This window comes from Bufo gargarizans, chromosome 4 (assembly GCF_014858855.1).
Source record: "Bufo gargarizans isolate SCDJY-AF-19 chromosome 4, ASM1485885v1, whole genome shotgun sequence".
NCBI classification, from domain to species: domain Eukaryota; kingdom Metazoa; phylum Chordata; class Amphibia; order Anura; family Bufonidae; genus Bufo; species Bufo gargarizans.
In genome coordinates, this window is record NC_058083.1 from 111689203 (window position 1) to 111705398 (window position 16196).

General features: G+C 39.4%; 1 protein-coding gene across 2 annotated transcripts in view; it reads left to right on the top strand.

The window, feature by feature from the left end:
* Nucleotides 1-16196, top strand: part of MYO7B (myosin VIIB) — a 191270-nt gene that overhangs the window by 46503 nt on the left and 128571 nt on the right. For both annotated transcript variants that reach the window (XM_044290687.1, XM_044290688.1), the window contains exons 12-18: nt 1423-1565; nt 2648-2858; nt 5351-5486; nt 5711-5871; nt 7695-7832; nt 10326-10484; nt 14388-14480. In XM_044290687.1, coding sequence (XP_044146622.1) covers nt 1423-1565; nt 2648-2858; nt 5351-5486; nt 5711-5871; nt 7695-7832; nt 10326-10484; nt 14388-14480 — 1041 coding nt within the window. The remainder of the gene's footprint in view (nt 1-1422; nt 1566-2647; nt 2859-5350; nt 5487-5710; nt 5872-7694; nt 7833-10325; nt 10485-14387; nt 14481-16196) is intronic.

Sequence of the window (16196 nt, forward strand, 5' to 3'; positions counted from 1 at the left end):
AAGCCGTTGACGCTTCATGCACCTTGCTGCTGCTGTCTGTGTCTTCCTGTGGCCTGGACCCTAAAGCCTGGCCAGTAGAGTTCTGTGCACCCGTCTTCTGCTACAGACTGTGGCCTGCACTTGTCTGCTGAATGTCCACTGCTGGCCTGTAGGATGTGCTCGCTTCCCTGCTCTTAAAGGACCAGCTTGCTCACACCCTAATCTTTAGCAGCCAATGGCTGGTAACCCTGGAGTAATTAAGGCACCTTCCCCTAGGGGTGGGTGCATGTGCAAACGTTTTGTACTAGTCCAGCAAAGGTGTGCTACTCAATTTGTCAGTTCATGTACTGACCTCTGCCTGTTACCTGTACCTCACCCCCCACTGCTTGATCTGACCCATGCCCATTGATCATATTGCCTGTTTGCTGCTTGTTTTGACCTCGGACTATTAAATGGATTGCCTGTACGCTCTCTGGCCTGACCTCTGCAACGGTGTCTCTGACCATTGTGGATCAGCTGTCAACCACACCAGGACTACTTCAGGAGGTAACAGCCTGGTGGCTTCCCTGCAGTGACGTCTAAATCACTGTATAGGGGTTAAAGGGTGAAAACTAGGGGACTTCCAGGATAACACTTTAGGATTAGCCCAAAGTCAAACCAGTTGGTTGACACAGTGGTTCCACACCCACTGCTCGTAACACCATTCTACTGTATGTAATTATAGAGTAACCAATTTTTTGCATGCAAGGGTATATGAGAGAAAGGTCTGACTCAGCAGATCCAAAGCTTACTCTATGGGGGTGATTTATTAAGCTATATTAAATGTGCCCCAATGTTTTTTCAAAACATATATTTTTTAAATGTGTAGCTTTATACTATCACAAACAAGTGTGCATGTTTAATTTTAGATATGTGTTATGAATGGACACCAGTGCTGAACAAATTCTTGTGCAGAGATTGCTATCACTCATACAAGAGGGTATTGGACAAATCAATAATCGTCCTGAAAATTTTAATATCTTTCCCTATCCACCGATTTTCATAGTGTGTAATAGTCACTAGAAATCGGGAAATCGTTCAATTCTCGTCAACCACATCTTTCAACTTGTCAAAAGATTATTGTCCATCGACAAGACATCTCAGCATGTAATAAGTCGTCACCTGATTGTCAAGACATCATAGTAGAAGATTAGAATCGGAGTGGAACCTCCAAGTGCTAAAATCTTTGTATGTAATTAATGCATTTACGAATCATGTTCAACTTTTGAATGATTGCAATAACATTTACTTCTGCAATCATTGTCTTGTGTAATAATGACCATTTATGAACGATAATGACTCGTCAACTATTCGATCGTCAATCGTCATCATTACCATATCTACCTGTCTAATACACCCTTTACCTCAAACATATTTTCATACAAGGGAGAAATTCTTTTACAGGGTATTTATGGGCGGATGTTCATGTGGATAGTTAATAAAATCAATGAAGCAATTTTCATCCCAGCATCTAAAGATCTAGGGACTGAGCGAAGGTCTATTGGATTATTAGATATCTTTGGCTTTGAACATTTTAACACAAATAGGTAAGTTTGCTAATAGAAAAAACTACCAGAATAAATTTAGCAATGTAACTGATTCCTAAATTTGTCATATTTATAGGTTGAATGAATGCATCAGTTTGTTCATAGATGAATGTATATTTAGAACATGATGTAGTCATAGCTCTTCTTGAATGTAATGGATGTAATACTGTCCTTGGATACACGGTCTAAGGCTTTATGCACACAGCTGTATCCGATTTTCGGTTCGCAAAAAACTGATTGTTTCCTTGTGCAGTCTGTTTTCTTTTTCACTTCCATCAATAGAAAGGTCTATTTTCATCTTCCTAAACTGACAGGAATAGGACCTGCACTGTGATTTGTGGTTTGGGCAAACAGAGCCATGAAAAACACTGATGTGTGCATGGACCTGCAGAAATGAATGTCAGTGTGCTATCATAAAAAAAAAAAGATAACACACTGAAGAAAAATATGGTCAACATGAGCCCTAAGACATTTTTTCTTAGGGACCAAATTGCTGCAAAATAATTAAAGGGGTCGGCCCATCTCACACATTGGTGGTATATCACTTCAATTAGAGTGCTGAAAACTCCCACAGAGGTGAATGGAGAGGTGGCTGAGCTTGCACAGTGTGCTCTCTATTCACTTCTATGGGACTTCTGGAAATAGCTGAGCACACACCCTCGGCTCTTTTTAGAACTCCCATATAAGTAAATGGAAAGCATGCCATGCATGCATGGTGCATTCTTCTTCACTTTGGGGGCCCCGTTCTAGAGATAGGTGTGGCTCCCAGAGGTGAGACCCACACCTATCTGACATTGGTGGCATATCCTAGTAATATGCCAACAAAGTATGAGATGGACCGACCCCTTTTAAATCTAAATGCTTAGTATGCCCTTAGGATCTCCAGCAGCAGTTTCACATTTTGCATTGTATAATCCACTGGGAAATCCCTGCAGAATTATTCTAGTGGCCAGCTGAGCTGTGGGAGTTTGTTACAAGAACAATTATATTGAATGCAGTCAGTATAACTAAAAATCCTGGCAATGCTAATGTCTATTATTATACTTTTTGTATGCAACTAACATTAGTTTTTTTTTTTCCAGCTTTGAACAACTTTGCATTAATTTTGCAAATGAACATCTTCAGCAGTTTTTTGTACGTCACATATTTAAACTTGAACAAGAGGAATACAATGCAGAACAGATACCCTGGCAACACATCGATTTTACTGATAACCAGCGTGCATTGGATATAATTGCACTTAGACCCATGAATATCATCTCCCTCATAGATGAGGAAAGTAAATTTCCACAGGTAAGATTTGTTATAACACCTTATACATCAAAATGTTGCCTATAGTAATAAAGTTGGCCTTACACATTAGTCTAAAGTTGATCAAAACAGACAATTTAAGTGAAAGAATTGTTCTCAGATCATTCCCAGAAAGATTGCCCATCTGTCACCCAATGTCATTAAACCTCGACTACAGCTGCCAATATGGAATAAAATGTGTATGGCTGCATCAGTGTAATGATTGTTCATTGAGAAAATTCGAGATGAGCAAATTGCTTGAAATTCATTCTAATTTGAACAAGTTGGCTGGCAGATTTGATTTGGGTATAAATAGATGGAAAATGCTCAAATTGCCCTGAAAGTTAAGCATGGCACTATTAGGTCATCTAAGACAGTATCTAACTCCTTTCAAGCTCTTTAATGCCAAGACAGCATTAGTAATGTCAAAGTGACAGTGGGTAAACAAATGGCAGCTGGTGGTAGCAAATAGTGCTTGAACATTTGTGCTTGAATAGCTGTATCTTATTTTATGCCTGCAGAGTTTGCAGACTGCAATGGTTTTGGTGGCCGCCTGGCCGGCAATGTTCGGAAAAATTTCCACTTTGCAGATGCCTATACAGAACCACCACCATCCGAGCTTGCCCTAGGTCTCACAGCTTTTGAGCCTGCACCAATAGTAACAGTGTCAATACCTGCTCCAGAGTCCACTACAATATAACAATGAGTGACACAGAACAATACGTCTGGTACACTAGTATATATGATGAATGGGATTTTTGTAACAAACTTTTCAACAATTTTTGTGGAACAAAATGTGCAGTTGTACAGAGCCTATTACAATGTAATAGCGAATCAACACGTCAAATAAACTAGTCTGTAATTAATATAATTTTATCTTTGTAATAGAAGGTTAGAATATTCTCTAAAACAAAATGTACAGTTGGAAAAGAGTCCACTACAATTTGAGTAATTTAGAACAACTAGTCTGTGATCAGTGGAATTTTTGTAATAAAATTGTCAAAACAAGAAAAAATGCTCAATACAACCATGTACTGTTAATGTAACATAGGAAAATACCTCCAGTTAGGTTTGGTACATATTATTAATTTAAGAAACTTTGTAACAGTTTAAAAAAAATGCTAAATTGGTCAGAGTCCATTGCAACACCAAAATATGTAATTTATCATTTTTTTTATGTTAGTTTGGATTTTAGCTGACTTCTACACATTAGGAAAAACTGAGTACTGTAATTTTAACTATTGATGTGCAGTGCAAACAAAGCCTCACTGGATGGAAATGGTTGCAGCCCAGTGACACACACAGTACATTGACCTTATCCTGTCCTACTCCCTAGCTATAACCTCTCTGTCTACCAATTTATTAAATCTAACTAACTTCCTGTTATCTTCCCTAACACTGTTCCTGTTTGACCCTAAACTAACTGTACAGTATTTATTGTGTGTCTAAAGATAACAGGATGATGTTTCTTCATCTTCCCTGCTTTGATCTGCTATCTTTAAAATGACAGGATGCAATTTTTAGTGATTTGCCCAATTCAAAGTGCAGGAGCTTCAGATTCACTGGGAAGCTACATTTTTGGGAAATTTTTAATGAATTAGATTCTTTTAGAATAAATCAACTCATCCTCACCAGGAAATAGTTTTTTCAATGGTTGTTAAACCATCAACTTACTAATGTCTAATGTGTATGGCTAATGTATGGCTTTGTTGAACAAATTGAACACTTTTTGTTTCGTGCTTAAAGGGGTTCTGCAGCTTTTTCTTACTGATGATCTATCATCTGGATAGATCATCAGCATCTGATCAGCTGTTTGAGAAGGCAGCGGCACTGGCAGTAGTGCCGCGGCCTTCTCGCTGTTTCCGCAGGCCCAGTGACGTCACAACTAGTATCACTGGCCTTGGCACAGCTAAATCCCTTTGAAGTAAACAGGGCTTAGCCGTGCAGAGGGCCAGTGAAACTAGTCGTGACATCACTGGGCCTGTAGGAAACAACTAAATGGCTGCGGCGCTAATGCCATTGCTGCTGCCTTTTCAAACAGCTGATCGACGGGTCAGCATCTGATCCTGGGTGTCGGACCCCCAACGATCAGATGCTGATATCTATCCAGTGGATATATCATCAGTAAGAGAAAGCTAAAGAACCTCTTTAAGGTTCAAGTGTTTTGTCATCCTAGGTCAGTCTGCTGATGTCTTATTATACAGTGCTGTGAGCAACATATTAATGTAGATCTATATATATGTTTCATATAGTAGTAGCCATTTAGAAGTATCAATGAGCATTGCTTTTATAATGGTACCTCATAAATCCATATACTTTTGCTATGGCTTCCTACACAGAAGTGGCAGATAGTTTTGCTAAATTGCTAAACTCATAATAGCTCCCCGCAAAAGTCAAAATAGCAACCATATAAGCATACCGAACTGTAGCACGCCAAAACATTATCTGCCTTTAGAAATTATTGGATTACAGTAATATTTTAGTTTTCTTTTTAGGGGACTGATGCTACTATGCTAACTAAACTCAATAGTGTTCATGGCAAAAGTAATATTTACATTGCATCCAAAAGTGTACATGACACGAAATTTGGGATAAACCATTTTGCAGGACTTGTCTATTATGAAACTGAAGGTGAGTGTCATATTTTTAAAAACTGGTGTGGTTTCTTGCTGCAAAATATTATAGTGTTATAGTATGATAGAATAGCTAGTTGCCTATATATTGTTTATATATGATACAGTGTATATTTTATAATCATGCTATACAAATGTGTTTATATTATACTTGTAAAGACAATAGAAATCCTGCAACTTTCAGCTTAAAAGAAGAATGTTTCTTTTCTTTTTCTCATTCAGGATTCCTGGACAAGAATCGTGATTTGCTGAGCACAGATCTTATCCTGTTGATGCATTCCTCTACCAGTAAATTACTAAAGCAAATTTTCCAGGTGGACAAAAATTCAAGTAACGCTTCCATTCGGGGAATCATCCGAAACACTGGACTTAATTACCAGAAGGTAAGTTTGTTTCTACCACTTGGACAGGTTTACAGATTGCGAGATGTGCTCCTGAAAAATGATGATTTTAGGCACCACATTAAATAATCAGGTCACTGAGCAAACAAGCATTTTGATCATTTGTCAGGTGATCAGTGGCACATTTACATGAGACAGTTATCAGGAAGATACATTTGTAGGGATTTTTGTTCCTGATAATTGGGTAGAATTCTGACCATGTTAAAGAGCCTTTAGTACAGGGATGCCCAACCTGCGGCCCTCCAGATGTTGCAAAACTACAACTCCCAGCATGTCTGGACAGCTTACAGCTATCAGTCTACAGCAGGGCATTGTGGGAGTTGTAGTTTTACAACAGCTGGAGGGCCACAGGTTGGGCATCTCTGCCCCATTCTTCCTGATTTGTGGTCAAACACATTATTTGCACTCAATCCAAGCAGTTCACTGTGAGTGTAGTATGCACACTCCAGGTTGAATACAGTTTCACAGAATAGAAACTTACTGACTGTCGGAGGGTAATAATTCAATTAAGAATTATTAATTATGGTCATAAAAATAATTACCCATAAAAAAATAAAATGTACAAAATTTGTCATAAATTCTTAAAATCATGACCTGGTGAATTGTAGACAACCTAATTGATACAATTCACATCTGAGTCCGACTATTTCCTCAGATAAATAAGTTATTTTTGACGTGAGATGACGTTAATGATAAACATGTAGTTCTGCATTATACACAGGGGCGTAGCTATAGGGGGTGCAGAGGTAGCAGTCGCTACCGGGCCCAGTAGCCTGAAGGGCCCAAAGACCCTTGTGCCACATAAGATACTGGCATTATAGAAAGTGCATACTGGTCAATTTACACCTCTGCCTGTAGGGAAGGGGTTAGGTCAAGAATTTGGCATGAGTGGGTGCCCTTTCAATGTTTGCCTCAGGCAGCAGGAAGGCTACATGCTCCCCTGCCCCTTTTCAACAAGCACTGAGGGACGGGGGCCCAAGCTGAACTCTTGCACTAGGGCCCATGAGCTTTTAGCTACGCCCCTGATTATACAATAATACACAGGTTTATAAAAATATGCAGATTTATTGGTTACATGGTTATAAAAAACAGTTCTCTTATAGATTCTATTTATCAATAACATCGGGTCAGAGTTTATGTATAAAGTTCCTCTATTATCCTGTAACGCTCTGAGCTACTAAACTCAACCTCCTTGTATATGGGGGTAAATCTCCAACTATGAGAGTGAACTGTCCAGGAATTAATAGGAAGGTTCCTGAGTCAAACAAAGGACTAGAACCGGACCCTGTACCGCCTAGGCTAATGAGACCTACATCTGTTCCCTATCTTGGGACAATTTACTATTAATTTCTGGCAATACAAAAACATCAATTGTGTTTAGCATAAACAACTCCTGAGTTGATTTACATGTCATGCACTGGTTGTATTCGTGTAATAACACTTTACTGCAACAACTCATCTGCGGTTCTGATATGGGCTTAACCCCTTCAGTACCAGGACATTAATTTTGACTATATATAGACCACGCCCTTCTAAGGGTTGTATAAGTAGACAAGGAGGATTCTTCTCAGACTGGTACATTCATGAGAAGAATAACACTAAAGAGCAGAAACCTTTGTAATATAGTCGAGCATGGCTCTTAAAGGCAATGAACATCCATCTTGACTAGAATTAATTGGATATCAATGCATTTACCTATGAAAAGGCACAACATGACTATTATATAGAATGAACAGCCCTATATTATCATAGTAGAATCCCAATCTACCTTGCAATATATTTCACATGTTATGTTCTGCCTGCAGATCACTGATACAAATAAGTCCTTACCCACACTTGGAGGACAATTCAAACAGTCACTGGAGCAACTGATGAAAATTTTGAGCAATTGTCAACCTTATTTTGTTCGCTGCATTAAACCTAATGAGTTCAAGAAGCCTTTGGTAGGTGTGATCTATCATCTATATATGAAAACTGAAATTTAAGTTTATATACAAGGCAGTGCCGCTTAGGGTCCTGAACAGTATATGGATGTGCTTGCAAACAGGGGCAAGCTATCTGATGTGGAAAATAAGCGTTATATATTTCACACTCTGTTTTTTAATTATCTCTCTTGTTCATGAACAGGGGTGCACCTAGCCTTTCTGCTGCCCGAGGCAAAAACTGAAATTGCGCCCCCCCCCTCCCAATGGCAATTCATTAACCTTACCCCTTCCCTTCAGCCCATGGCCCTTCCGTTGACCCCCTCTTGCCCCTATCTGGTGCTGCCGGAGGCAATCGTCTCACCTGGCCTCATTGGTGGTGCACCCCTGTTCATGAAACATAAGAGTTTTTCAACAAGATATTCAAGTCTGGAAAACAGCCATCAAGCAGAGCCCCAAACTGAAAGCTGGCCATGAGAGGAACATATGCAATAATCGATGCCTAATTGATTTATGAATTTGGCACATATACAGTGGGATGCAAAAGTTTGGGCAACCTTGTTAATTGTCATGATTTTCCTGTATAAATCGTTGGTTGTTACGATAAAAAATGTCAGTTAAATATATCATATAGGAGACACACACAGTGATATTTGAGAAGTGAAATGAAGTTTATTGGATTTACAGAAAGTGTGCTATAATTGTTTAAACAAAATTAGGCAGGTGCATAAATTTGGGCACTGTTGTCATTTTATTGATTCCAAAACCTTTAGAACTAATTATTGGAACTCAAATGTGTTTGGTAAGCTCAGTGACCCCTGACCTACATACACAGGTGAATCCAATGAGGAGAAAGAGTATTTAGGGGGTCAATTGTAAGTTTCCCTCCTCTTTTGATTTTCTCTGAAGAGTAGCAACATGGGGATCTCAAAACAACTCTCAAATGACCTGAAGACAAAGATTGTTCACCATCATGGTTTAGGGGAAGGATACAGAAAGCTGTCTCTGAGATTTCAGCTGTCTGTTTCCACATTTAGGAACATATTGAGGAAATGGAAGACCACAGGCTCAGTTCAAGTTAAGGCTCGAAGTGGCAGACCAAGAAAAATCTCGGATAGACAAAAGCGACGAATGGTGAGAACAGTCAGAGTCAACCCACAGACCAGCACCAAAGACCTACAACATCATCTTGCTGCAGATGGAGTCACTGTGCATCGTTCAACCATTTGGCGCACTTTACACAAGGAGATGCTGTATGCGAGAGTGATGCAGAGGAAGCCTTTTCTCCACCCACAGCACAAAAAGTGCCGCTTGAGGTGGCCTAAAGCACATTTGAACAAGCCAGCTTTATTTTGGAATAAGGTGCTGTGGACTGGTGAAACAAAAATTTAGTTATTTGGCCATAACAAGGGGCGTTATGCATGGAGGAAAAAGAACACAGCATTCCAAGAAAAACACCTGCTACCTACAGTAAAATATGGTGGTGGTTCCATCATGCTGTGGGGCTGTGTGGCCAGTGCAGGGACTGGGAATCTTGTCAAAGTTGAGGGACGCATGGATTCCACTCAGTATCAGCAGATTCTGGAGACTAATGTCCAGGAATCAGTGACAAAGCTGAAGCTGCACCGGGGCTGGATCTTTCAACAAGACAACGACCCTAAACACTGCTCAAAATCCACTAAGGCATTTATGCAGAGGAACAAGTACAACGTTGTGGAATGGCCATCTCAGTCCCCAGACCTGAATATAATTGAAAATCTGTGGTGTGACTTAAAGAGAGCTGTCCATGCTCGGAAGCCATCAAACCTCAATGAACTAAAGATGTTTTGTAAAGAGGAATGGTCCAAAATACCTTCAACCAGAATCCAGACTCTCATTGGAACCTACAGGAAGCGTTTAGAGGCTGTAATTTCTGCAAAAGGAGGATCTACTAAATATTGATTTCATTTCTTTTTTGTGGTGCCCAAATTTATGCACCTGCCTAATTTTGTTTAAACAATTATAGCACACTTTCTGTAAATCCAATAAACTTCATTTCACTTCTCAAATATCACTGTGTGTGTCTCCTATATGAAATATTTAACTGACATTTTTTATCGTAACAACCAACGATTTATACAGGAAAATCATGACGATTAACAAGGTTGCCCATACTTTCGCATCCCACTGTACCTATGCCATTATAATATATTTTGTATATCATTATTAAAACTACCTTATGGGAAGCTTGAGGGTAAAATCTGCACATTATCTTAGGCCTGAGGTGAAGGTGCATAAACAAGGGATTCATTGAATGGCAAAGAGAGAATCAATTAATCATGAAACAGTTATTATTTGTTCTCTATATGCACATGAGTAACACAATACAATGTCAAACTAGACCAAATGCATAAAACCTTGGACATATTGCAGAAATAGGGATTGAGCACTAATTAGTTGCATAGCCTATGCATATAAAATATTCACATGATTGTGCCATTACCTCTCCAACTTTTAGTCCTTATATTTCCTTAGCTTTTTGATCGAGAATTGTGTATACGCCAACTGAGATACTCTGGAATGATGGAGACTATACGAATCCGGAAGGCAGGGTACCCAATACGTTACAGCTTCTCTGACTTCTTCCACCGTTTTCGAGTGTTGCTGCCATTAAAGTCCTCTAGTCGCAATGAGGTAATAGTTGAATGGCATATAATTTAATGTATAATAATTTTTTTGCATTTCATTTCAAATCAGTTTTGGTTTTCCAGTAAATGCTCAATATTTATTAATGATAAGTGCAGGTTTTTTTCCATTCACTTTTTTAGGAAAAGCTGCCAGGTGCACCACACCCATCAGACTTTTATGGCATGTGTTATAAATGTTGAAGATGGGAATATGCCCGTTGATAATTACCATAGAGTGCTCTCCACATAGATGTAAGGCTTTTTTTTCACATTACCATATTACCATATCCACCCACACATTAAAAACACTTTTCAAAAGTGATGACGGTGGTGTAGGATGGCAAAAAGTCGCAAATGTTTGCGCAAACTAGCACTCGCACCAACATTTGCGACTTTTGCACACTAGAAAACTAACTTGATACAATACAAAGTGAGCCGTTCCCCCCCCCCCCCCACTCACAAAACATGAAAGTATTCTAATATTCTATTCTTTACGTGTTATAATATGGAATTCTATTTTTAACCTGATTTTCACCATATAAAATTGAAGTTCTACCTTTGATTAACAACAGCTATTTAATGAGCACATATAAAATCCAGCACCTGAAGGCCTTATTCACGTCAGTTTTTGCATCAGTAATTATCATCCAATGGAAACATTTGCACAGGTCCCGTGATTTGGACCTGCTTCTGGTTTGCACCTTTTCTCACTTGCTTATCAGTTTATTTTTATTTTGTTTATGTTTTCTACTGTTAATAAGCAAGGTAGCTGCAGTTGACAGATTTTATGACATTATTGTAATTGAAATTATATTATGGTTAAGGTAATTACCAAGGATAGCTGACTTTACAATGCCTTCCAGTATTCAATGTTTTTGCTATTTGCATTTGCTTTTTAAATAAAATTAAATTTTTATTTTTTTACCGGGGTTCCGTTTGTTTTAGGCTACTTTCACACTCACGTTTTGTGCAGATCCGTCATGAACTCCATTGAAAGTCAATAGGGAACGGATCCGTTTTCTATTGTGTCAGAGAAAATGGATCTGTCCCCATTGACTTGCATTGTGGGTCATGACGGATCCATCTTGCTCCGCATCCCAGGACGAAAAGCAAACCGCAGCATGCTGTGGTTTGGTCTCTGGTATGAGAACGGAATACATTTTGGAGCATTCCGTTCTGTTTAGTTTTTTCCTGTTTTGTCCCCTTTCAATTTACAATGAATGAACCCTATGACGGATCTCAATACCGGAAAATATTAACGCTAGTGTGAAAGTAGCCTAAATGTGCATTAGTATTCACCCTCTGAAAGTCAATACTACATCTAGACAGTGGGATTTGCCCATTCATCCAGAAAAACTGCTGCAACTTCTGCACGTTAGATGGTTTGCATTAGTGTACAGTAGTCTTTAACTCAGGCCACAGATTCTCCATTGGATAAAGGTCTGGGCTTTGACTAGGCCATTCCAAAACATTTAAACCCAGTGTAGATTTAGCTGCTTGTTTAGGGTCATTGACCTGCTGGAAGGTAAGCATCTCATAAATCTTTGGCAGATTGACACAGATTTTCCTCAAGAATTGCCCTGTATTCACTGCCGTCCTTCTTTCTTCAATCTTGACCAGTTGTCTACCACCATGCTTCATTGAGGGAATGACATTCTTAGGTTGATGGGAAGTGTTGGGTTTACATCACATATAACATTTTAGTTCAACTTTAGTTTCACCTGACCAGGGAACTTGATTTCAGATGTTTTGGTAGCCTGACGGGCGCTGTTTGGAGAACTCGAAATGCATTTTCCTTTGTTTTTCTCATTCTTTCATAAAGCCCTGCTCTGCGAAGTATGTGGCTAGTGGCTTATAGTGGTCCTATAGACAAATACCTCCAACTTCGCTGTGGATCTTTGTAACTCTTTCAATGTTATCACATGTATCTTGAATTGATGAATCTCTGATTAATGTCCACCTTGCTTGGTCTGTGAGATTTGGTAGGCGACCTTATCTTGTCAGGGCTGTAGTTGTGCCATATTCTTTCAATTTTATTATAGTTGATTTAATTTTGCTATATGCTCAAGGTTTGAGATTTTTTTCATTACCTCCCTGATCTGTACTTCTCCATAACATTGTCTCTGATCTGTTTGGAGAACTTCTTGGTATCATGTTGCTTAGTAGTGTTGCAGACTCAGGGACCTTTCAGAACAGGTGTGTTTACACTAACATCATGTGACACGTCTCACACATAGGGACTTTATTCAACTAATTATGTGACTTCAGAGGTTAAAAGGGTTGGCTACTATCTGCTTGCTTTGGACTAATGTGTATGTAAAATGACTGTATGGACTCACTAATATAGACTTTGTTGATATTCTGTTCTGTTTACAACATTTTTTATAGGCCGTGTCCACCTGTTTAGCAAATCTTCTGTTCTGGCCACATAGAGGTCCTGTCCATAAGATAGCCGATGATGGAGTGTCATGTGACCAGACACATCACCCAGCCTCCTCCATTCAAACAAACTCCACTTTCACTAACCGACCAGCAGTGCCAGTACAGATGGCAGATGTATGTAGTGTATTGAGTGGATGAGACTGAGTGATATGCCTGGTCATATGACCCTCTATCAGCAGCCATTTTATGGACAGGACCTCCATATGGACAGCACAAAAGACTTGCCCAACAAGGGGGTATGCCTTGTGAAATATAGAATATGGCACCAGCATATCAATAAGACTATCAGTATGTGCCTTACAGTCACATTGATGTACAGTAGCCAGAAAGTGGCACATCACCTGGTTAGACCAGAACCTATTTTACAGCAAAGGGGGTGAATACATATTTCTGTATTTTAGAGTGTGGGAGGAAACTGGAAAACCCAGAGGAAACCCATGCAAACATGCAAACTCCATGTAGATGTTATCCTTGGTCAGATTTAAACCTAGGACCCCAGCCCTGCAAGGCACTAGTGCTAAAATCCATTTTAGTTCCAGGTTGCAATGCAACAAAACAGGAAAAACACCAAAGCAGCGTGGGTAAGAGGGAGCAGGTGTTGAAATCCTGCCGCTTCCAACACCACAGTCACCATTAGGAGGAGCTCAATGCAGAATAAAATTTTACAGTTCCCATTGCATTCAATGATGTCTGGTGTAAATACATTGAGAAATGTGAGCACCATATTAATGATGCACCTGTTCCACTTTTTCTCAGATAAAGTTAGTGAGGTTGAGCATGACTATTTTATTAAAAAATTACTCCACTTAATGTAAAATATTCATGGCCCATACTAAGTTTTGCTATAACTACGGTATTTGCCCCTGTTTGTCCATATACCATATAAGACCCTGTAGACGTTTATAAGGGCATTTTACACCCATCTTGAGCTGTCATATATAAAATGCTCAGCTATTCATATGAATGGATGCCATGTTATAATACCTTTTCCTTTCAGGGGAAATGAGTTGCTGGCCACAATTTCTCCTGCACAATCAGTTTCCTAGCAGTGCTGGGAGTTGAACTTGTCTATCAGCAATATAAAGACAACCTATTTAATGTATGAAAATCCAATTAGTCTGGTTAACATTTCGAGCATAAGACTATCATGCACTTAAATTGCTAAAAACAAACAAAGGAATAACGCTTTGTTCACATCTCCTTCTGGATCGTCTACTTCACTGCTGGATCCCCGTTGACACCAATGAGGTCCAGTGGTGACCCAGCCGATGTCCGGCATAAATGCTGGGTTTCTGCTGGATAAAAAACGTTGCATGCAATGGTTTTTCCTCTGGCTGACAGCCGGCATTTTCACCGGATCAGGCAGCCAGATCTCTAAAATGGAGATGAGAACGCAGGCTAACTTGTTCATCATTAGCAGTTTATTGACAATGGTTAAGTTTCTGTTAACATTTTTTTCATTATTTAGTGGAACCATCTTGCTTGCTGCATTGATATTGCTGGGGCAATCATTGGAAAAGAGGAAGACTGGAAAGTAGGAAAGACAAAGCTTTTCTTGAAGGTAATATTTTAAATAAAAATTCTGGCAGCCTAGAATCATGTAGTGGAATTTTTTTCTTGACTCAGTTAATGCATTAGTGCTGTTATTCCCAAAATTGTTAATGCTGACTAGTATTCCAGGCTCTCAGCAAGAGATCTTCCTAAAAAAAGGACTTGAGGGGTCCCCTATGTCATTGGAGATACAAGAAATTTAGCAAAAGCTTTCACACCCACCAAAGATCCCTTATTACAGGTCCCTTTACACAGGGTGACGATCTAGCAAATTGTCAGGAAGGAAGCATTCCTTCCCGACAATCTGCTGATTGCTACAGAGTATGGGGAGGAGCGATCGCTAATGCCATCGCCCTTCCCCATACTGTCTTGTTGTTTCCAGGCAGCAGAGTGGGTTTACACAGCGCGATCTGCCACTGGGAAACAATGATCTTTTGTGCTGCACAAATGTTCCAATTGCACAATGAACAAGTGTTTTCTCCCATTCATCAGGTAATCGGCGGTGCATTTACACCTCAAGATCATCACTAACGAGCGTTACTAGTAACGCTTGTTAGCGATAATCTGTTCAATTGTCGGCTCGTGTAAAAGGCCCTTAATGTATAAGGCTACAATTAGAGATGAGCGAAGTTTTAAAAAATTCTATTTGGATGCTTCACCGAATTTTCCCCAAAAATTCTATCTGTTCCGAATTAATTTGTTACGAAGTGCGTTGAAAATCATCTGTTTACCAGCGGCAGGGCGCCTGTACATCGTTGTATATTGCTGTGCATTGCAGAAACGTGCATAGCTAGTCCGCTGTGGTAGTAAAACAGTTACTGTGTGTCAGTATTACCAATAGTTTAGTGCTCTCATTAAGAGAAACAAAATAAGAGTATTGCAGGTTTGATACCTTTTAATGGCTAACAAAAATAGAAGTAATGATGTTACATAGCGAGCTTTCGAGACATCACCAGTCTCTTCATCAGGCGTACTACAAGAATATATGAAGAAACAGCAATATATATACAATAGGAACAGAGGCATGGGGGGGAATGAATGGACATTTGGAAAAAAACAAAAGAAAAAAACAAAAAAAAAAACACAACATATTAAAGATCTTGAGAATGAGTCCTTAATTATCTTACAGATAAGGGGTGTGAAAGTTTTATGGTCTCTAAATTGATGTTATCTCTTGTAGTGTGTCATAAATCCCGGGGACAAATTCAGTCCAGTATTCAAAGTGTCAAGCAGTGTTATAAATTTGTATTCCCAAATTCTTCTAGCTTTTTGGGGATTTTAAGTTACCTTTTAATATGAGAACTTTCATGTGTTCTACATTGTGTCCTGGGCTACAGAAATGCTTATCCACAGGAAAGTGTAGCTTCTTCTCTTTAATTGTGTGGCGGTGGGACCTCATCCTGGCATTGAGTCTATGTCCTGTTTCTCCAACGTAGAGGCCTCTAACAGGACATTTAGTGCAGAGAATCAGATAAACAACATTAGATGTAGAACATGTGAATGTCCCAGGGATCCTATATTCCTGCTGTGTGTTGGGGATCTGGATCTTATCTGTTGTCATTATACGGGAACAGGTTTTGCATCTTCTTATATTACAGGGATGGGTTCCTTTTTCTGTGGTACATGGCCTTGAACTAGATCTGATCAGAATGTTCCTTAGATTTGGAGGTTGTCGGCAAGCTAGTAAGGGGGGGGGGGTCTGGGAAGATTGTTTCAAAATATTACT